Raw genomic sequence first — 22,291 nt, 5'->3', positions numbered from 1 at the left:
GAATGTGGTGATGTCCATGAGTTCAAGACTTCAGGCTGTCATTGGCAGCAAAGGGTTTTCAACCAAGTATTAAAAACTGAAAATAAAATGTTCATTTCTAATTTGTCCAATTACTTTTGAGCCCCTGAAATGAAGTGATTGTATTAAAAAAAGGCTTTAGTTCCTCACATTTTTATGCAATCTTTTTGTTCAACCCACTGAATTAAAGCTGAAAGTCTGCAGTTCAACTGCATCTGAGTTGTTTCATTTAAAATTCATTGTGGTCATGTACAGAACCAACATTAGAAAAAAGTCGTCTCTGTCCAAAGATTTATGGGCCTCACTGTAACTGCTATTAGATCCAGGGATGCTATAAACAAAATAATGGAAAATATAATATAATAGCTCTGAAATTGCATCTGAAATGTGTTTAGCCCCTAACTGGTGACAAATTGTCATAGAATACAACTGTCTGCTTCATACAACCAATGAATTTGAAGATAAATGTTCAATTTATAGGAAAACTGTTCCCCCTTGACAATGTATCAAATAAAACAGCTCATATTTAAAACCCTACTTCATATAATAAACCATTTTCATAAAAATAAACTTTTTTAGTGCCATTTTGCCATTGGGTAATCCTGTACAGAAAATTGACGTTTTAAAGGAACAGTAGCACCAAAAAAGTAAAGTGTTTGCTACACTGCAGCTTATTTATATAACAAAAACAAAAAATAGTAGTTTTGTTGAAGCAAACACAGCAGTTTTACCAGCGCAGGGCAACACTGCATTATATTTTTATTACTTAAACACATTTTTGATGTTACTGTTCCTTTAAGGGCAGAGACACACACGAAGATTCAGGGAGATTTAGTCGCCCGGCAACAAATCACCTCTTCTTCGGGCGACTAATCTCCCCTAAAAGCCTTCCCGCCAGCTAGAATGTAAATCGCCGATGGGATGGCACTCTGAGCGTTTCATTTTCCGAAGTTGCCTGAAGTTACCTTGCGAGGCAACTTCACAAAACAAAGCGATTAAAGTGCCATCCCGGCGATTTAGATTGTAGCCGGCGGGAAGGCAGTTCGGGGATATTAGTCGCCTGAAGAAAGGTCGACGACGTCGCCGGGCGACTAAATCTCCTCGAATTTTTGCGTGTATCTCTGCCCAAGAACTAAGGGATCTTACAATTCACAGTGCAAACAAACATATTACAACATACATGTTGGGTCACATGAGCCAATGAATGGACAACGTTTTGTCTTTTACTCCCACACTTCTTCCTGTTACTTTTATTTCTCCTGGGAAGAGCTGGGGCCTCCCATACTCCACATATGGCACCTGTATTGGGTGACATTGAACAGACACAAGAGCTGACAATTGAACATGCTTTAGCACAATTTTATTGTCCATTTACAAGTGGTTTTGTTTCTGAATGCGATTTTTTTCAAGACCATTCGGAAATAACTTCAGTAGTAGCAAATCATTTTAAACGGTTTTATACTTTCCACCATCAGCACAATATCTACACTTAGATGCAAAAACACGGTGAGAGCGTATTTAGCTCAGTGGAAGCGAATGAATATAAATTACACTATTATGTGCGAGTTGGGGCCGGACACAGGCAGGAGAATGAAACTAGTTGGGGAAATTAAAAAAAACAAACAAATACTTCTGGTAATAAACAGTGAGTCACTACAGTGTATAACTTAGTGCAAACCTTCCGTTAGCTCCCAACATTCTCCTCTCACTCATTTACATGGAAATCACTTACACACCAGTCTCTCCTTATTGTATTCTACTTACTCCAGACTCTTCATAGTATCTCAGTGCCAATGGCTTGTCCCACCTTCAAAGCCTTTCCTAACGTATCTCTGCCATCCTGCAACACATTCATTCATTCTGGGAGTTGTAGTCCAGCAGCAACTGGGATTTTGGTTTGTAAAGACCGGTGCACAGAACAATAACTATTGGCTCAAACCCGATCTACATTATGGCTGGGCAGCTAGAAGACTAGTGATGGGCTTATTCATTCGCTAGGCGTGAATTTGCGGTAAGTTTCCACGTTTCACGCTGCTGAATAAATTTCTGAAATTGCATCAAAAATTTGCAGGCGGTCCAAAAAAATTGACGTCGTCGACAAAGTTGACACCGGTGATAATTTCATGCACGCCCATTGACTTGGACACAATAGAGGTCATATTGTCGCTGCCGTTAATCTTAATGGACGCCGGCGTCAAAATTCGCGAGTTTCCGCGTTTCTTGCTGGCGAATAAATTTGCAAAACTGGTGTGTAAAAATTGACGCCGGCGTCAAAATTTGTGAATTTCCACGTTTCGCATCAGAGAAACATGTTAACTTGTGTTAGGGAGCTGCTATCTGGTTACCTTCCCATTGTTCTGTTGTTAGGCTGCTGGGGGGGGAGGGAGGGGGTGATATCACTTCAACTTGCAGTACAGCAGTAAAGAGTTATTGAAGTTTATCAGAGCACAAGTCACATGAGCTGGGAAACTGACAATATGTCTAGCCCCATGTCATATTTCAAAATTGAATATAAAAAAATCTGTTTGCTCTTTTGAGAAACGGTGCAGAATTCTGCTGGAGCACCACTATTAACTGATGCGTTTTGGGAAAAAAACCTTTTTCCCATTACAGTATCCCTTTAAGAGCACAAGTATGAAACTCGTTTTTAGTCATTCTGCATTCAAATACTCCCCAATGTTAGAGGACAGAGTATTTTATCCCCTGCAAGTTCTTTCCACGTGCATTTCTAGCAGCCTTCACTAAAGCGAAGTGAAACCCACAGGGACTAGTACTTTAACACCTGCCCATAAGTGCTATTGCCACTTCCTCGTGTCACTCAGAATCTCACAGTTCAATCCCAATTCAAACCGACATTACTTTATACAACTTTCATACTAAAAGAAAAAAAAAAAAAAGATCAACACAAGTAGCATTGGCCCATCGCTCTTGCCCATAAGTGCTATTGCCACATCCTCATGTCACTCATTCACATCCCTCCTAATTCAAACCGACATTACTTTATACTTTCATACAAAAAAAAAAAAAAAAGAAGTATCATTGGCCCATCGCTCGGCCAGTCACACACATACAAACCTCATGGCTGTGAACTCTTTATAGAAGCCTTCCGGTTGGCAAATTAGGCCTGCCCTCCTCAGAACATGTGATCAGAATGAGCCAATGAAAAAACACGCTGACGTTTAGTGCCGAATGTGGGTGTAATAGAAGTAGAATTGAGGAGCGGCTCCTACTGGAATCACAGGCACTAAAACATTACTTGGCATAAGCAGCAGGGGAAATAGAAACAGTATGAGGCAGCTTGCGATTGGTCTTATTTACAGCGGCTGTAGTAGAAGAGGACAGAGTTATCTAACCTTTTATTTAAATCCCAGTCAACTGGACGACTATTAATTGTTATTGGCAACTGGTTTGCACCATGGCCGACGCCGAGAGAAATGGGATATTTTTATATTGAAGGAGTCGACACAACTTTCGCATTCAAACTAAACTACAGCTGCAGCCCCTTATGAAATGTGTTAACCAGCGGGGTCAGGAGTCCTTCCAGTGTCAGCAGAGAACATGGCCGTGCGCTTCAAGCCAGAGTTCGCTGTCTGGGTTTGATCCGTGGGTAGAGCTGCAAAAGGAAGAAAGCTTGATGAGAACAGATTGACTATACAGTGACCCGAGGCTGACTTGATATAATTAGTTCTCCTACTGGAAAACAGAAACAAGTGATCGTAGAGCAGCACAGGCTACTGACCTCTGAGGTGACTTCTAATAGCCTTGTACTACATGGAAATGTTCAGTATAAAAATAAAAACTGGGTAAATAGATAGGCTGTGCAAAATAGAAAATGTTTCTAATATAGTTAGTTAGCCAAAAATGTAATGTATAAAGGCTGGAGTGATTTGATATATAACTTGTCAGTCAGAACCCAACTTCCTGCTTTTCAGCTCTCTTGGTTTACACTGACTGGTTACCAGGCAGTAACCAATCAGTGACTTAAGGAGAACTAAAGCTTAACTAAAGAAGTAGCTAGAAATGTTGTACATTATGTTTTGAGCTTCTGTACCAGCCCAAGGCAACCACAGCCCTTTAGCAGTAAAGATCTGTGTCTCCAAAGATGCCCCAGTAGCTCCCCATCTTCTTTTCTGCTGATTCACTGATTCACATGCTCTGTGCTGCTGTCACTTACTGAGCTTAGGGACACACTCAGAATATACAGTACACATAGAATAGAAATGTCACAATATAAGGCTGATTAGTAATTAATACAGATAATTACTACATGGCAGCACAGAAACCAGTGCAATTAGCATCAGAATTTAATAATCAGCAAACCTGTAGCATCAGCTTATATTACAGCCAGGGAAGCTCATTTTCTGCTGGATAATTAGTGACGAGCCCTAAGCTTAGCTTCTCAACAGCCAATCAGAGCCCACTGAGCATGTGAGTGTCACAGACACTTTCCAAGATGGTGACCCCCTGTGACAAGTTTGAAGTCCTGGATCATTGCTGCTATTGACAAGCTGAAACTTTAGCCTCGTGCAATAAGTTCACTATATAAAAATTACATTTATAGCCCTATTCATTTTTAGGGGTTTCCTCCTTTAAGGGAGGGCACATGGGTCATATCTGTTGCTTTTGAATCTGAGCTGAATGCTGAGGATCAATTGCAAACTCACTGAACAGTTATGTCCCATGTGGCCCCCCCTTTAAGTCGCTGACTAACTCAGAGTTAGAGAGCTGAAAAGCAGGAAGTAGTGTTCTGGCTATTATTTTAGACATCCAGTCACTCCAGCCTTTATATATTACATTTTTGGCTAACTAACTGTATTAGAAACATTTCTTATTTTGCACAGTCTATCTATTTACACAGTTTTTATGTTTACACTGAACTGTTCCTTTAAAGGGGCGTTCTATCAGTCATTTATACAAGAAAATCCCATGGGTCCAAAACGAAACATTGCTGCACTGCAAACAATGCTATCCTTGTGCCCATGTTACAATACAGATACTTCTCAACTCACTAGTTATTAAGGGATTGGAACATCCATACAGATGGTGATATCACGGGCAACATGGAGTGTTAGAGACTCAGGAACAACAGAAAACACAACTGGTCTGAAACATCGACACAAACGCTATCACAATCTGCACAACATGTGAGAGCGGTTAGCGTTGCAGGTAAAGCGAATGGCACACATCAATGTTTATTATATTTAAAAAGCGATTTATTCCAAAGCAGAATAGTAAAAGAATGCAGCAGTAATGGGATAGGATCCACCTGTCAGCACACACTTGGTGGGTTTACTTTTATTTATTTTTTTTAACGAAATTGCACAACTGAGTGAACGGACAGAAGAACAAATGCAAAGAAAAACAGGACATTTGCAATAATTTGTCTGTAATCTTAAAAGCAATACGTTATTTTAGTTGTCTTTATTAGCTGGTCCTGTGCAATCCCAATTTATTATCAGGGATGCTCCAATATGGCATCCTCCTATAAGTGTTGGCCTTAAGGCCCCCATACATGGGCCGATAAAAGCTGCCGTCAGACCGAGTAGGCAGCTTATTGACCCGTGTGTGGGGCCATCCGACGGGCTTCCGAGATCGATATCCCTTGTTCGGGCAGGTTAAAAAATCCCGTTGGATTGCGGCTGCATCTGTGCGTTTATGTGGTCCCGTGATCTGACCGCCTGTATTGCATCCATTCTGATCCAATCGTTGGACCCTAGGGACTCCCGACGGGATCTCTACATCTATGGCCACCTTTAGAACCCCAGAGCAGGAACTATGAATACTACAACCTAAAGCTGGCCATACACGGGCCGATAAAAGCTGCAGACAGATCGAGTCGGCAGTTTATCGATCGGGCAAAGTTTAACAATCCCGCCGGATTGCGGCCACATCTGTTTGTAGATGCGATCCGACCACCCAAATTGGCAGCATTATGATCCGATCGTTGGGCCTATCAGCAAGATATCGCCCACCTTGATGTGGGCATATCGGGGAGAGATCCGCTCGTTTGGCAACATCGCCAGACGAGCGGATCTCTGTGTATGGCCAGTTTAAAATTTGGAAGAAGAGAACTGGCAACATGAAAGGGCTGGCAACATAAAAAGAACTGGCAATCTGAAAGGCGAGACGGTTCCAGACCATGGAAAGCAGCACATTCCCCTATGCTCTAATACTCACCTCGGTTTACCCACCCTTTACATGGAATATGTTGGCAACCCAGAGTAACTAAAGAAGTCAACATCGGACAGTTTAGTCAGACTTGCCAGTCAGTGCTCACACAGTAATTTACACAATTCAAGTGCTTATATAAAGTTAAAGAAGAAATACCTACCCCAAGTAGATTTTTAGGCACGTAACCTTCCTTATCATTGAGACGGGCCCACCACCATTCAGTTTCCACATCATCCTTGCGCTTGACAATCGAAATGGCATCTCCTTCTCGGAATGAGAGTTCGTCAGCATTCTGGGCCTCGTAATCCCACAGCGCATATACCAACCCTTTATTCATCACTCCAAGCTTCTCCTGAACACCTGAGGTACAATGAGACAGAGGAGATCAGAAGGATTTATTATAAAACCAACCTTAATGTGAATGCTGGCAATGGAGATTGTAAGTTTTGCTGGGAATGATGTACAATCTCCATAATGTTCATGAATGTTATCCGTTCATATAAGTAAGAGCAGTCATTGCTAAATAAAATACATGAATAACATTAATGATACAGGTTATCAGAAAAAACCCACGGAACGTACCATATAGGAACTGGGAACACTGGATATAGCCTTCCTCCATCTCCTCACACTTGTCTGCAGCAGTCTCAACGTCACTAATTGTCGAGGCAAAGATGGCTGCTCCGCACTCCACCAGCATTTTGCAGAGGTGAACACTATTACATGAAGCTGCACAGTGCAGAGGGGTCCTGAAGAAAAAGAGAGACTCCAATAAAGGATACAGATTGCCAAGTCCTCATGCACAGTTGCTAATGTACCGTTCAGGTTTCATGTTAAAGGGGAACGATCGCGAAAAGGAAAATTTAATATAAGCTTCAGCATACTGAAATAAGAAATGTTCTAAATACAATCAATAAAAAATTTACCATTTCTAAAATAAATAAAGTTTATATTTACTATCTCAGCATCTGTTTCTCTTCATTCTCTCTTCATGCAGCAGTTGGGTGTCAGATATTCATTGACAGTTAGATCCAATATATCTTATAGGGAGGCTCTCTTTCCTAGCAGATGTATTAGAGCTCACTCAAATAACTGATTCCAGTACAAACAAAATCTAACAAAATAACTGCCTTTTGCACAAATTCTGCATTTACTCAAAACATCTACTCCAGTGTTGCTGTGTGTGATGAGGCCTTATAGTGTCACACTTAGCACTTCCCTTCAGAGCAAACCCAAGTGTGAGTGTCATCGATACTGGGCAATCGTTTATTCAAGGGACAATTTGTTAGCTCTGCAAGGAAGTCGTTGACATGAGCAAAAGGGTGTGACCAGCTGCACATTAATGCTACTATTCCAGCATAATATCTGTGGGACCAGATGGGGCATGACCTGGAGGAATTAGGCAGGATTTGAGTTATTTTCTGCTCAGAGATTGTCCTCGACTTCAAGACTACAAGGTGGAAGAAGCTGAGCCGCAGACTAAGGGAATACAGACATTAAGCACAATCATATTTGCAGAAAGCAGCTAATTGCTTTGGCCAAGACGTGCACATGTCACTGGCTGCAGGGATTTTTAGCTTCTATGATTTTTGCTTCTATGTGTCAAGGATTAGGTAGGGGGCGCTGTGGAGGCTGATGAGGGAAGGGTGAGCCCTTGAGGCAGGAGCTGTATGTGCCTGGGGAACACGTAAAGGGAAGACAGGAACAGGCTGAAGAGGGCGATGAGTCAGACTGGAACAGGGGCAGAGCGGAACAGGACGGAGAGGGCGAAGATCAGGACTGGACTAGACAGGATGAAGAGGGGGATGATGAAGGACAGGAACAGACTGGATGGAGCAGGAGTGGAACAGGAACAGACTGGATGGGACGGTGCGGGTGTAGATCAGATCAAACTGGGGATAGAGTGCAGAAGGAAACTGGAACCGAAAGAGACTGAAGCAGAAGGAGAGGATGGGAACAGAAGGGCTGGAAAGCAGGAGGACAGGAAAGCAGGAGAGTAAGGGAGCAGAAGGACTGGATAGCGAGAGGACTGGATAGCAAGAGGAAAGAAAAGGCAGGGCAAGATGCAGAGCGAGACGAGGGAAGATATAGACAGGGTACAGGTCAGAACAGGACGCTGGAACCAGAAAGGCAAAGTCAGGTCAAGGTCAAGGCAAGGAAAGATCAAGGTTTAAAGCAGGACTGGAGCAGAATTGTAAGGGGAAGGTAAGGCAGATCAAGACATGGTTCAGAGCCAGGCAGGACAAGACAGGGAAGGATTCAGACAAAGCAAAGCAAGACAAGATAAGGCAGAATAGGAAGGAGGCCAGAACAGCAACCCGTAGCTAGGGACCTTGCCGCACTGCTAAGAAGGGAACCAATTCTCAGCTAAGGAGTGTTTGGAGGGTTGCTCTTAAACATAGGGCAGAGTCAGCCCTGATTGGCTTACTGCAACCAATTAGGCTGCTGCTGGGGCTGCAGAAGACAAGTAACATATAGTGAGCAACCCTACAGGCTGCTCACCTGGTCCTATGGTTAAGGCATCGAGCCAGAAACCCAAAGGTCCCTGGCTCGAATCCCAGCAGAGCCTTACAATACGCTACAGACACACAGAGAGTCAGATATTTTTCTATATAAATGAGACGCATTGAAGAGTGGGAAATTTTATATGCAATTTACATCCATCACGAAGTTAAAAACATAAACGTAGGGACCAGTAAAAAACATGAAATCAAGCCAAAGCCAAATAAATACGCAGCCACGGTTCCAGGGGCAGTGATGGTTTCCTTAGTTTAGAATTTTACTTCCCTTCTTGACATGTAATTTTTTTACTTTTGTTTTCCATAGTATTGTATGTATTGAGTTACTGATAATAATGAATGCATGGTAATTTAAAACATTCATGGTTCCCCCCCCCCCCCGGAAAACAATTCAAGAGCAATAACAATGCAGGTGCAAGAAAAGCTGGAAACATCAGCAAGATGCATCATGGGCTGAGCATTTAACATTTAGGGGACGGATGGAATCCAAAGGAAATATGTAATTGTGCAGCTGAGTTTTGTTTTTGGATTATTACTGCTGGAGGGAGAGGTGATCCTTGTCTGATTTGTACCTGGTAAAGCCTGGGAGAATGGAGTGCAGGCTAACATAGCACGATTCTACAGGAAATATCTAACTTACCATCCATCACTATCTGCTGCATTCACATTGACTCCAAAATCAATCAAGAATTTGACAATATGGTGGTGTCCTGCACACACAGCATTGTGTAGGGGCGTTATTCCTTCATCATTAGGTTTGCTGGGATCTTCAACCTGAGGCAGATAAGGGCGGTTAGTATTCATCCAAGTGAATCAGGGCTCCCGAATTCTGCAAGTAACTCGACAATGCAGTATTACCTCATAAATAATCCTCTGTACCAGGTCAAACTCTCCTTCTAATGAAGCATCGAGCAGTAAAGCCAAAGGAATAAATTTCACTCTGAGCCCGTGGCCTGTCCTTTCTGAATTTGGTTTCTTTAGGTTCGTGCGTTTAACCTGCTGGGAAAGAAAATAAACTCAATTAGGCATGATGAATTAATGAATGTACATTTTATATATCAATCCAGTTTCATAGTGAGATAACCCATCTGAAATCCCACAATGCCTAATCTATGGCATCAGCTGGGCCTCTTGCAAAACTCATTGTAGCTTTAAGAAGGGGTTGGATGGTGTTTAGCAAGTGAGGGAATACAGGGTTATGGAAGATAGCTCATAGTACAAGTTGATCCAGGGACTGGTCCCATTTTGGAGACAGGAAGGAATTTTTCCCCCTTTGAGGCAAATTGGAGAGGCTTCAAATGGGTTTTTTGTCTTCCTCTGGATTAACTGGCAGTTAGGCAGGTTATATAGAGACTTAAAGAGGATGTAAAGGCAAAAATATCCCATTTTTTACTTTCTTTAATGAAAATGAAATCACCAATATACTTTAATTTAAAAATGTGTACCATTTTTTATAAGAAACCTGACTGTATGCAGTGAAATTCCCCCTTTGTTTTACTTGCTCTGACTGATGTGGATAGTAAACTTCAGACGGTGACTAACTGCTCTGCAGGGAAACAATCATACCTTCAAACGGCAGGGGGAGCCCCCACCTTACTTCCCAGAACTCGAGCAGCTTTGTTTGTTTCCCTGTAGAGCAACCAGCGACCGTGTAGAGATTTGTATCTGCAGAGTCTTTGCAAGTGTGTAGTTTTATTATCGCACTACATGTTTCGGACCCATCTGGTCCTTCCTCTGGTGCATGTTATAAGGACCAGATGGGTCCGAAATATGTAGTGCGATAATAAAACTACACACTTGCAAAGACTCTCCAGACTTTCTTGTTATTTTATGTTACTGAGGTGGAGATGGCTACTCCATTGGTCTGTGGAAGAGTCTGACTGACTAAAGCTACTGGTGGATCACTGAGGAATAATTTCCAGTTTTCATTTGTATCTGCAGACCTAGTGCAGTCTGTATATTCTGATCATTAATCAGCCTTGCTGTATCGGCTTCTATGGCAGATATTATTTGATTGTGCTGTTTTTATCATTTATGATGATCCCCAAGAGGCTCAGACCACACTGAGCATGTGCACAGTCTTGGTCTTGCAAAGATGTATAACAAAGTTACAAGATGATCACCCCCTGCGGCCAACTTTGAAAACATAAATCATTTGTTTAATTAGGCTTCTGGTGCAGTAAGTTCATGTTTATGTTTAGTATACAAAGAACAGCATTTCTAGCATTATTCTAGTTTAAACTTTAGTTCCCCTTTAAGGCTGAACTTGATGGACTTCTGTCTTTTTTCAACCTAACTTACTATGTTATCTCTTATATTTTATTGGCTTATCAACACCAATAATAACTGCAGAATTACAGTCAAATAGAAATGTACATTTACTTCCTGGCCATTAAAGCATTTTTAGGCAATGCAGATAATGCATTAGTGGTCTCCTAATAAAGCACTGCTTCTTGACTTCCTTACCTGTTGCATTGGCACTGGAATGCTGGGGGACGGCAGTAGGTCCTCTTTGACTGGAGAAGCAACTTCGAGAATTGGGCTTGGTGTTTTGTCATTGGAAGGGGCTATGGCAGGATTATTATTATTGTTGTCTTCTGATGATTCAGGGATAATTTCCTCACTTAAAGGTTCCTCAGTAATAGGAGAACACAACTTGTTGTCGTTATTATCAGCCGGTATCGGAGGTTCAGGAAGAGGAGGAGAAACTACTGCAGGTTGCATGGAAATAGCTTCAGCTAAATTTCCGTTGGTGTTGGTGTTACCATTATCAACATCTGCTAAGGTTCCTACAAAGTCTTGAGAGTTGCTTTGAGGGTAAAAAGGTGCCGTCTCAATTCCCCCAGCAAGAGTATTGAAGCGCTGATACAGCAATTTCTGTATATTGGGTCCACTTGGACCCTCTGGCTCGGTTATGGAGCTCCTTTTTTTTAGGGGTCTAGGTGCATTGGCTAGTTTTCTTCTCAAAGCTTCAAGGTCTGCATCACTTTGAAATCTCATAGGTGAGTGAACAATAGGTGTTAGTTTGGTGGGACTAAGTGGCCGTGGAATGTTTTCCACACCACTGTTTTCCCCTGAAGGGGGAACCACCTCAACGCCTGGTTCTCTGTCCATACCGTCCACCTGAACGTGTGATGTTCCAGATGATGCCCCATACATGAAAGGTAACGGTGAAGAGTTATTTGATCCGGACTGTACAACGGGTTTTCCATAGACTGAAATAATTGGAAACAAAAGGATTATTTTAAACAAACACGTGATTTAATTGGGAAACAATTAAATCTAGAATCCCAATTGGGAATTTAAGCTCCTAATAGTTAAAAGACTCAAAACAAAAACGGAGGAGACTGGATATATAAAATAACAGTTGTAGACAAGATCACACACTGGTCAATCTATAAGACAAGTCCTTCAGATTTAATAAGGACACTGCAGGGTTTCAAATAGCGCCAGCCTACTCATAATGGGACCCTGCATGTTACACCAGTAATGGTTCTTAACACTGGTAAAATGGGTTCACCAAAGAGCGAGTCACTTAGCAAATGTGAATTATATTTATTGAACTGCTGATTAAACCAATTGTTGCTTGAGTTAATGAACAAGTAGGGAATGAAAAACACCAGTCCTGCTGTAAAATCATATGCACTGGGCCGCTAATATAATCTTACATATCGGATAAATTTAAAGCAAAGAACTTACAAACGATTCCTATACATTTCCTGTTAACATATTAAAACTGGAAAGTTTGAAACTATCAGCTGGCAACCTTGTACTGTTGGCTCCGTTTTCCCTACCTGTTCCCCAAAATGAAAGCAGCGGGGTTGGCAGGTGCCATCTTTCATCCTGCATAACTTGACTTCTAAGTAGGGATGCACCGAATCCAGGATTCGGGTCGGGATTCGGCCTTTTTCAGCAGGATTTGGATTCAGCCGAATCCCCCTGCCAGGTCGAACCAAATCCAAATTTGCATATGCAAATTAGGGGCAAGGAGGGAAATCGCATGACTTTGTCACAAAACAAGGAAGTAAAAAATGTTTTCCCCTACCCACACCTAATTTGCATATGCAAATTAGGATTCAGATTTGGTTCAGTATTTGGCTGTTTCTTTTGCGAAGGATTCTGGGGGTTCGGCCGAATCCAAAATAGTGGATTCGGTGCATCCCTACTTCTAAGTGATCAACAACACTGTGGGTGATCTCGTTTGAAGAGCAGAACTTTGGAACTTCCTACCAAACTGACAATTATTGTATTCGTTGTAAATTTCAATAATTATCTAACTGGTCAGGATTGAGGAATAATCCACTAGAAATCAGGGATGAACTGAATCCACTATTTTGGATTCGGCCGAGCCACCGAATCCTTTGTGAAAGATTCGAATAATGAACCAAATCCGAATTTCCATATGCAAATTAGGGGTGGGAAGGGAAAACATTTACTACTTTTACTACTTGTTTTGTGACAAAAAGTTGTACTATTTCCCTCCCCGCCCCTAATTTGCATATGCAAATTAGGATTTGGTTCAGAGAGGCAGAAGGATTCGGCCGAAACCAAATCCTGCTGAAAAAGGCCGAATCCTGGCCAAATCCTGAACCATGTTTTCCTACTAGAAATATAGCAATTATACCTATTTACAGAAACAGAATTAACATTATTATACTAAAGCTATAAAACTCTTTATTACATAATTAAAAACATTAAAAAATTAATACGATTCACTAAAACGCAACCTCGTATTATTACCTGCTTTAACGGATTTATTTAAGGTGTTATATACAGCTTGCTGGTAGTGCTTTGGTGGAGCAGATTGTTGGAGGTACATAGAGTAGATTGAACTGGAATTTACAGTCTGGGGACCTTTCCTAGGAGACTGTGGCCTTGATCCTTTATCTGCCAGAAAAGGCCTAATGGCCACAGTTAAAGGTGGATCGGGCCTTCCATCAGTTCCAGGGAATATAGGGGAGGAAGAGGGCTGGTATGTTGGGCTTGGTGGCACAGATATCCTCTGTTGTATTTGTTGTGAAGAGCCTGGAGGATGGACATTGCTTGTTGAAGCTAAAGGAAGAGGCCGAGGACGGGTTGTAGGCCCAGATCTTGACAGACTTCCATCTCTTCTTTCTAATGAATTTGTTGCACTGAGAGGAAGAGAATTCTGGTACATGCCATAGTTATGTGGCAATGTTTTGCTCAAGCCTGGCATCTGCGTGGGAAGCTTTCCTGCGTCGGCAGCCTGTGAACCATAACAAAAAGTAAACATTTCCTTCTGTTTGTGAAGGACTCCTCACCGTGAGATCTGCTGCTATTATACATTACTTACATCTTTACAAGAAGCTTTCACTAAATATAAACTATATGGAGGAAGAAACTTGCCTGTGTTTGAAATCAACTACACTACAATGTACTGTTTCCTATACGATCATCAGCAAAAAGCAATTGATTCACACAATAAGAAAGGGAAAGTAATATTATAACGCTTTGCTTTTCATTACTTTCTTATCCACTTTATCCTAAATGTGTGAACAGACCATCAGGCTGCAGGATCTGATTAAGAAAATACGGACTTTTTTTTTTGTTACAGACGGAGCTAGAATAACATGAATGGTAAACAGTCCACTAGCCGTTGTGCACTAAAAAAACATGCAAAGTGTCTGTAATAAACATTATTCAGCGTTACTCTTTCATTAAACCAGTGATCCCCAACCAGTAGCTCGTGAGTAACATGTTGCTCCCCAACCCCTTGGATGTTGCTCCCAGTGGCCTCAAAGCAGGTGATTATTTTTGAATTCCTGGCTTGGAGGCAAGTTTTAGTTGTATAAATGTATAAAAACCAGATGTACTGCCAAACAGAGTCTCAATGTAGGTTGACAATCCATATAGGGGCTATCAAATGGCCAATCACAGCACTTATTTGGCAGCCCAAGAACATTTTTTATGCTTGTGTTGCTCCCCGAAGCCTTATACTTCTGAGTGTTGCTCATGGGTTCAAAAGGTTGGGGATCCCTGCATTAAACTATGCCATAGGCAAAAGCAAACATTTTATCTTGATTATACAGTAGCATCACTTTAATAGAGTAGCACTCAGACTAGACTTTACAACAGGGTTTGTTTGTTTTTCTGTTCTTGGCCTTCTAAGCTACTTCTAGGATTGAAGACTATTCTTAAAGGGATTCTGTCATGATTTTTATGGTGTATTTTTTATTTCTAAATGACACTGTTTAAACTGCAAATAATTCACTCTACAATATAGAATTTCATTCCTAAACCAGCAAGTGTAATTTTTTAGTTGTAATATTGGTGTGTAGGTGCATCTCAGGTCATTTTGCCTGGTCATGTGCTTTCAGAAAGAGCCGGCACTTTAGGATGGAACTGCTTTGTGGCAGGCTGTTGTTTCTCCTACTCAATGTAACTGAATGTGTCGCAGTGGGACCTGGATTTTACTATTGAGTATTGTTCTTAGATCTACCAGGCAGCTGTTATCTTGTGTTAGGGAGCTGCTATCTGGTTACCTTCCCATTGTTCTGTTGTTAGGCTGCTGGGGGGGAGGGGTGATATCACTCCAACTTGCAGTACAGCAGTAAAGAGTGACTGAAGTTTATCAGAGCACAAGTCATGTGACTTGGGGCAGCTGGGAAACTAACAATATGTCTAGCCCCATGTCAGATTTCAAAATTAAATATAAAAAAATCTGTTTGCTCTTTTGAGAAACGTATTTCAGTGCAGAATTCTCCTGGAGAAGCACTATTAACGTACCCTCCCCCCCTCCCGTGTGTTGCCCGCCCACCCTCCCTCCTCCCCCCTGGCCTACCCGTCCTGCTGGGCAAATGCCCCTAACTTGTTACTTACCCTTCTGCGCAGGTCCAGTCCAGGGAGTTCACAGACGACATCTTCTTCCACGCGATCTTCTTCCTGCTGTGAACGGTTTTTTGGCGCATGAGCAGTAGCAGCATTTCACCGGTACGGAGCTACTGCGCATGCGCCAAAAGTCACAAAGTTTTCCGATTTCGTGACTTTTGGCGCATGCGCAGTAGATCGTACCGGCAAAATGCTCCTACTGCGCATGCGCCGGTCAAAGCAGGAAGATCGCGTGGAAGAAGATAGTGCCTGTGAACTCCCTGGACTGGACCTGCGCAGAAGGGTAAGTAACAAGTTAGGGGCATTTGCCCAGCGGGACGGTAGGCCAGGGGGGAGGGGGGGCAACACACTGGAGGGGGGGAGGGTTTTTGCGCCAACTAGGTTTTCTTCCCCTAGCCAACAGAAAAGATAAAACAGCCCTGATTTGTAAAAAAAACCCAAAAACACTCATAATAAATAAAGTACCAGTTTGTCGTTGGGCACAGCAGCTGTGGAAGGCATTGGCTGACTTGATATAGCGGCAGATTTGAATGGTGCATCAGTATTGGAATCCTTCCAGTCCGTGCTGAGTTGGGCTGGTTTGGGCACAGAATTTTGTTTCAGAGAAGGCCAGGTGCTATCGTTTGCTTAAAAATGCACAAACACACAAAGAGATTAGACCACTGACCAGAAAGCAAACAAGTACAATTGTATAAAGTGGAATCTTTGCAAAGCAAAAACTTTCAGTCCAATAATATTATGTTTGGTGGTTCCAGTTCCAAACTGTCAATTTTAATGCCTGTGAAAGATTCCACTTCAGTGCGACAAAATGACATTTTGCAGGAATTAGAATTAAAAACACGGTGTTGGTATAATTAAATGCATGCGTATAAACACAACTTGTAAAGTAAGCTTTGGTGATTTGATACACACAAAAATTATATATTTTTTACTGTATATCATTAGAACTGAATTAAAACCTGTGCCATTAGCAGTAAAGCAGATTTAACACCAGTAGTTTACCCTTAATAATGAAGCTTCTTTAAGGCTCTTGCACACGGCCATTTTTGCCTGCATTCCCCTGCGTTGCGCTTTCTTCCGTTCAGCCGCAGGGGAGCGCAGGAGTAGACGCACTCAATTATTCTGAAGGGGGCTGTACTCACACAGACGCATGTAAGCGCCAACGCAGGTGGGACGCAGCATGTTGCATTTCACCTGCATTCGGTGCATACATGCGTCTGTGTGAGTACAGCCCCCTTCACAATAATTGAGTGCGTCTACTCCTGCGCTCCCTTCAACGGAAGAAAGCGCAGAAAGGATGTCCAAAAGTAAAGTTTATTTCTACACTTTCCATACCACTGGACTTTTAAGAAACAAGTGGCAGTTACAATGTTAAAGTGGCTGTAAAACCAAAAATAAAATCAACGTAACTTCTTCACAGTGGTCTTCTGAGCACTTATGCAATATCATTTTCTATTTTTAATGGTTTAAAATATTGCAACGGCTTTAGCCTACTCAAAGGGGCTTTGAGCTCGGAAGCCAGAGGGTTAATTAAATATGCAGCTGCTAAGGCAGCAATTAGGGTCGGACTACATGGACGTTTTCGGCGCGGTCCGTCTCGCTGCAACAAAATGCCTATAACAAGTTGAATAGGTAAGAGATAGAAATGTTGGATGAAGTCGCAGTATTGATCTGACGCAACATGGCTGTCGGATGCAGACGCTGCCGATATATTCCCCCGTTTCCAAGCTACATGTGTATAAGGTGCCAGATACCCACTAGGGGTTAGTTAGACTTTTTTTCTTATGAGATTGGAGCATATTTACCCAACAGGTATAGTTTTGGGGGGTATTTGTGGGTCAATACTAGTATGGGGGGGGGGTCAGGCTGGACATCCCTTCTGTACATATAATATACTAAGTTGTCCTTTGTAGTCACTCCAGCCTTTATACATTACATTTTTGGCTAACTAACTATAATAGAAACATTTTTTTATTTTGCACAGCCTATTTATTTACCCAGTTTTTATTTTTATACTGAACAATTCTGTAGGGACCCTGAGGATTAAGTTCCCCTTTTCATTCAGAGCCTCATGGTGGATACAGGGTTTCCTAAGGGGCAGAGCCCTTGTGATTGGTGCAGCATGGCTGATCCCAAAAGCAGCCACAAGGTGTCGCTGCTGTGCTCTATATAAGGAGATTGCCATGTGCTCAGTCAGCTATTACTGCTGGAGGTTTTTCTGCTGATTGTACTTCACTAAGGAGAAGTGAGTTCAGATGCCACTATGTAGAGGCAGGAAGGCCTCTGAGCCTGGAGTGGCAACCCCATGCCTGGGAGCTCGATCAAGAGGGTCGATTTTCCCAACTGAATGTGAAATGCTCACACTATATACAGTGCTGGGAGCTACAGTTCAACGACAGTGTGCTCGCACTATAGACAGTGCTGGGAGATATGTCTGAAGGATAATACAATCTGCATATGTTCATGGAATGGATTAATTGCTGTGGATGCCTGCTCCAGCTCTAGGTGAGCCTGCCCAGGGTGATTGATGCCAGGGGAGGGTGGAACAAGAGAGGATCCAGCAATATTCCACTAGTCACCCAGGCTTTGTTTTTGCCTGCCACAAGGGAGCCAGTACCTTACCGGAGGGAAAGGTATTTTGGGCTGCTAGTGCTACTTGGGACCTATTATGCTCATCTGGGATAAGGGACTGAGACTTTAATTTGCAAATGAGTTGTGCGGGACTTTGCCTGGCATGGAGGGCCAGGAAATGGACTGCCACAGGTTCACATGGGAGTGGGATTTATAGTATGATGTAAAGGTTTTTTTTAACTTACCCTTTAAATTACACTTTATTTATATAAAGTTGTTATTTTTATAAAAGCAAAGTGTGTGTTGCATGTTATTCCTAATGGGGCCACCCGCAGGTGTATTCCTGGATCCCATTAGGTGGAAGCACTGCCGGAGAAGAAGTCCCAGTACCCTTTCGACTTGCAAAGGGGACTCAGGACCTGTAAGTCGGAAATATTGTGATGTACCACCTTGGCACCAGGGGGGTGGCCAAAATGGGTTACAATTCCTTTAATGAACATAACATAATACTAACTACAGGCATGTGCTTCAGCAACAAGCATTTATAGAAGAATTAACAAGTGGCTGCTCCAGGTAATAATAGGAGAATCTGAACAGATTGGAAGATGCTGTGATTAACCATTCAGCCCATGTATTCCACGGATTTGTTTGCAAAGCCTTGAAGGGTCAGTTATATTAGTAGAAAACAAAATCAGCCAGGCAAAACATGTCCTGGGGAGCAGACTCACGATGCAGGGAGTCAGACAGAGCAGGTGCCTGATGAATGACATTGTGGTCTGAAGGCTGAAGATGAGAGGTGGAATCTGACTGCACAGGATCCACAATGATGTCTAAATCTGAAACCTTCCAGAGGCCTGGAGATTTTCTCACACACCCACTGTCTGCGGTTACAGGAGCAGAACAAGGCAGAACTGGCCGGCAGAGACAGAGAGATATCACAGAGTTCACATACACACACACACAGAAACACATTATAGGACAATATGATAAATAAAGAAAAATAATAATGAAAAACACAGGGGAGCGTTTATGCACAGAGTTCACACTGTTTATGAAGTAGAACAAATGCACAACTAAAACTGCTGCCCTTGAGCACAGAGGGCTCAAGGGCAGCACTTGTTAAAGGAACAGTAAAACCCCAAAATGTAAGCGTTTTAAAGGAATGGAAATATCATGTAGTGTTGCCCTGCACTGGTAAAACTGATGTGTTTGCTTCAGAAACACTACTATAGTTCATATAAACAAGCTGCTGTGGAGCAATGGCAGAAATTGAAAAAAGGCTATATGGCTCAGGTTAAATATTGGATAACAGATAACACCATTATGTTCTACAGAGCTTATCTGCTGTGTAACCTGAGCCTTTTCTCCTTTGAATTGCTGCCCCCATTGCTACACAGCAGCTTATTTATATAAACTATAGTAGTGTTTCTGAAGCAAACACACCAGTTTTACCAGTGCAGGGCAACACTGCATTATATTTGTACTTTAAAACACTTTAATTTTTTGATGCTACTGTTACTTTAAGTCAAGAATAGGCAGGCAGCTCACACATTTACGTTATTGTGAAAATCAAGAAAATCAAGTAAATGTGATTTCATAAAATCCAGATGCAATAAAATCAGTCTGAAAGGTGTCAGGCCCAAACCATACAAGCTATGCTCAAACGAATTTAAAATGAATGCTACACAAGTCTGATCAGAACATCAACCTACCAGATTTGGGGCGCGTGTGTGTTGCATTAGCAGCAATGGACAGGGACTGAGGCTTCACTGGGTCAGCAGGTATGTTATAATTAGCAGCAGAGGGTACCTGTATGTAGGGCCCCACTGCTGCTACTCGGCCACATACAGATAATGTCGATTGAGGGGATGGTGTTCCATTGATGCGATTCAGCTGTAAATTAAAAGACAAATATGTGTCAGCTCACAACTTCCTGCTGCAACTATTAATATGGACCCTAAAAAACTTGCAGGCCTATTTATCAAAGTCCGAATTTATCTCAATATTATCTGAAAAAAACTCTGACCAAATCCAAAAACTCTTTTGTTTGCGGGGAAAAATAAGATTTTTTTTTGAATTTTTCACAATTTCCACCCAAAATTGTGGAAATTGCCTGAAAACTTCTGATTATTGCACGAAACCCAGCGCAGATCAAAAAGTCTTTGGAACTTATTGACTTATATGCAACCAAGGCAGGTCTGAGATGCCGGATTTTTGGATACTGACTTTTTCTACTCTCGGGGTATAATATTAATTCCAAAAAATTTGTGTTTTTTTAAAATTCTAATTAAATACTAAAAAAACACAAATTTTTCAGATTTTCTGCATTCCGAGTTTGGTAAATAACCCCCTTGGTGGCACTGCAAACAGCAATAGATATCGCTAGGGATGCACCGAATCCACTATTTTGGATTCGGCCGAACCCCCTAATCCTTTGTGAAAGATTCGGCCAAATACCGAACGGAATTCGAACCCTAATTTGCATATGCAAATTAGGGGTGGGAAGGGGGAAACATTTTTACTTCCTTGTTTTGTGACCAAAAGACACGAGATTTCCCTCCCCACCCCTAATTTGCATATGCAAATTAGGATTCAGTTCGGCCAGGCAGGATTAGGCCGAATCCTGCTGAAAAAGGCCGAATCCCGAACCGAATCCTGGATTCGGTGCATCCCTAGATATCGCTTCAGTGTTTTTTTCATACCTCTAGGAGAAAGCCAGAATCAAATTATATTATCCACAGAACAAGTACATGCACTTTGGTATATCTATCTATAATATATATATATATATATATAGGAAGGTCCCTTCGACGGTTTATCTTACGGGAATGTTTTCTTTTTGACGTGCCTCAACTTTTTTCTTGTAGAGACGCTCACGCAGCTCGTTTATCCGTTTGTCCATTATTGTGACTTCAGTGTTGCGCTTGTTAAGCAGTTCCTTCTGCTGCTGCAGTTTACTGCTTTGCTCCTGGTTCAGCCGGTTCCGTATCTAATTATAAAAACATAAAATGCAGATATTTATTGCACAGACAATAGAGGAAAATACAGCGAAGAAAAAATAAATAAACTGACCATCACCCTGATGCATTTTCATGCACTTGACACAAAATCAGAAGACAATACAATAGAGGATTGCATTAAAAAACAAAACATTTTGGTGAGTTTAAATGATACATTTCTAAATACATTTAAAAAACGTCCTTGTAGAGTAGTTCTAAAAAAGGGATGTACACATTAATATAGTAGGGATGCAACAAATCCACTATTTTGGATTTGGCCGAACCCCTGAATCCTTCACTAAAGATTCAGCCGAATACTGAACCGAATCCTAATTTGCATATTCACATTAGGGATGGGAAAAACATTTTTTACTTCCTTGTTTTGTGACAAAAAGTCACTTGATTTTCCTCCCCTCATTTGCATATTAGTAATATGCATATGCAAATTAGGATTCGGTTCTGCTGGGCAGAAGGATTAGGCCAAATCTGAATCCTGCTTAAAAAGACCTAATCAGTGGCGTAACTAGATATTAATGGGCCCCACAGCAAATTATTTTTCAGGCCCCCAAAATGTTTAGAGGTTGACTTGTTTCTCCAATATTTATTGAAATTGTATATGAATTAGGGCCTCATGGGGCCCCTATACCTCCTGGGCCCCCCTGCAGCCGCAGGGTCTGCTTCCTCTATAGTTACACCCCTGGACCTAATCCTTGTCGAATCCTGAACCCTGGATTCGGTGCATCCCTATAATATAGCCAGTTGCTATTAGGGATGGGCGAATTTGATCCGTTTCAGCAAAAATTCGCCGTCGGCGAATTGTCGCAGATGCCCATTAACGTCTATGGGCGTCCAAAAAAATTTGTCGCGCGGCAAATTTTTTTTTGACGATCGTCTTTTTTTTTGACGCACGCCGCCATATATGTCTATGGGCGTAATTCTTTCGGCGAAACGAGGCGAAAAAATTCGCCCATCCCTAGTTGCTATGGACCCCCTTGGCCTAGAAAGTGGTCTGCGAGACTGAATGGACCTTTAGATTGCAAGCTCTTGTGAGTAGGGCCCACTAATCTTAATTCTTAATCGGTAAACCCTTGTTTGTTACATTTTTTAATATACTCGTTTGTTACAAATTAATATAAAGCTCTGTGTATTTTGCTGACATAATAT

At 41.9% G+C, this 22,291-nt stretch overlaps 1 protein-coding gene across 9 annotated transcripts in view; it reads right to left on the bottom strand.

Moving 5' to 3' along the window:
- Positions 1–1,361: 1,361 nt before the first annotated feature.
- The window catches only part of MGC83480 (protein), an 82,427-nt gene continuing 61,497 nt past the window's right edge, over positions 1,362–22,291 (bottom strand). For 3 of the 9 annotated variants that reach the window (XM_041574247.1, XM_041574243.1, XM_041574251.1), the window contains 11 exons: positions 20,953–21,117; positions 19,841–20,021; positions 18,857–19,039; positions 16,023–16,183; positions 13,449–13,935; positions 11,175–11,923; positions 9,567–9,707; positions 9,349–9,482; positions 6,772–6,938; positions 6,350–6,549; positions 3,024–3,631 (listed from right to left, as the gene is read on the bottom strand). In XM_041574247.1, the coding sequence (XP_041430181.1) occupies positions 3,590–3,631; positions 6,350–6,549; positions 6,772–6,938; positions 9,349–9,482; positions 9,567–9,707; positions 11,175–11,923; positions 13,449–13,935; positions 16,023–16,183; positions 18,857–19,039; positions 19,841–20,021; positions 20,953–21,117 (2,610 nt within the window). In that variant the 3' untranslated portion in view covers positions 3,024–3,589. 9 annotated transcript variants of the gene reach the window in all.

Source organism: Xenopus laevis, chromosome 8S (assembly GCF_017654675.1).
Source record: "Xenopus laevis strain J_2021 chromosome 8S, Xenopus_laevis_v10.1, whole genome shotgun sequence".
Lineage (NCBI taxonomy): Eukaryota > Metazoa > Chordata > Amphibia > Anura > Pipidae > Xenopus > Xenopus laevis.
The sequence above is the reverse complement of the archived record's forward strand: the minus strand, read 5'-3'. Positions and strand labels throughout refer to the sequence as shown.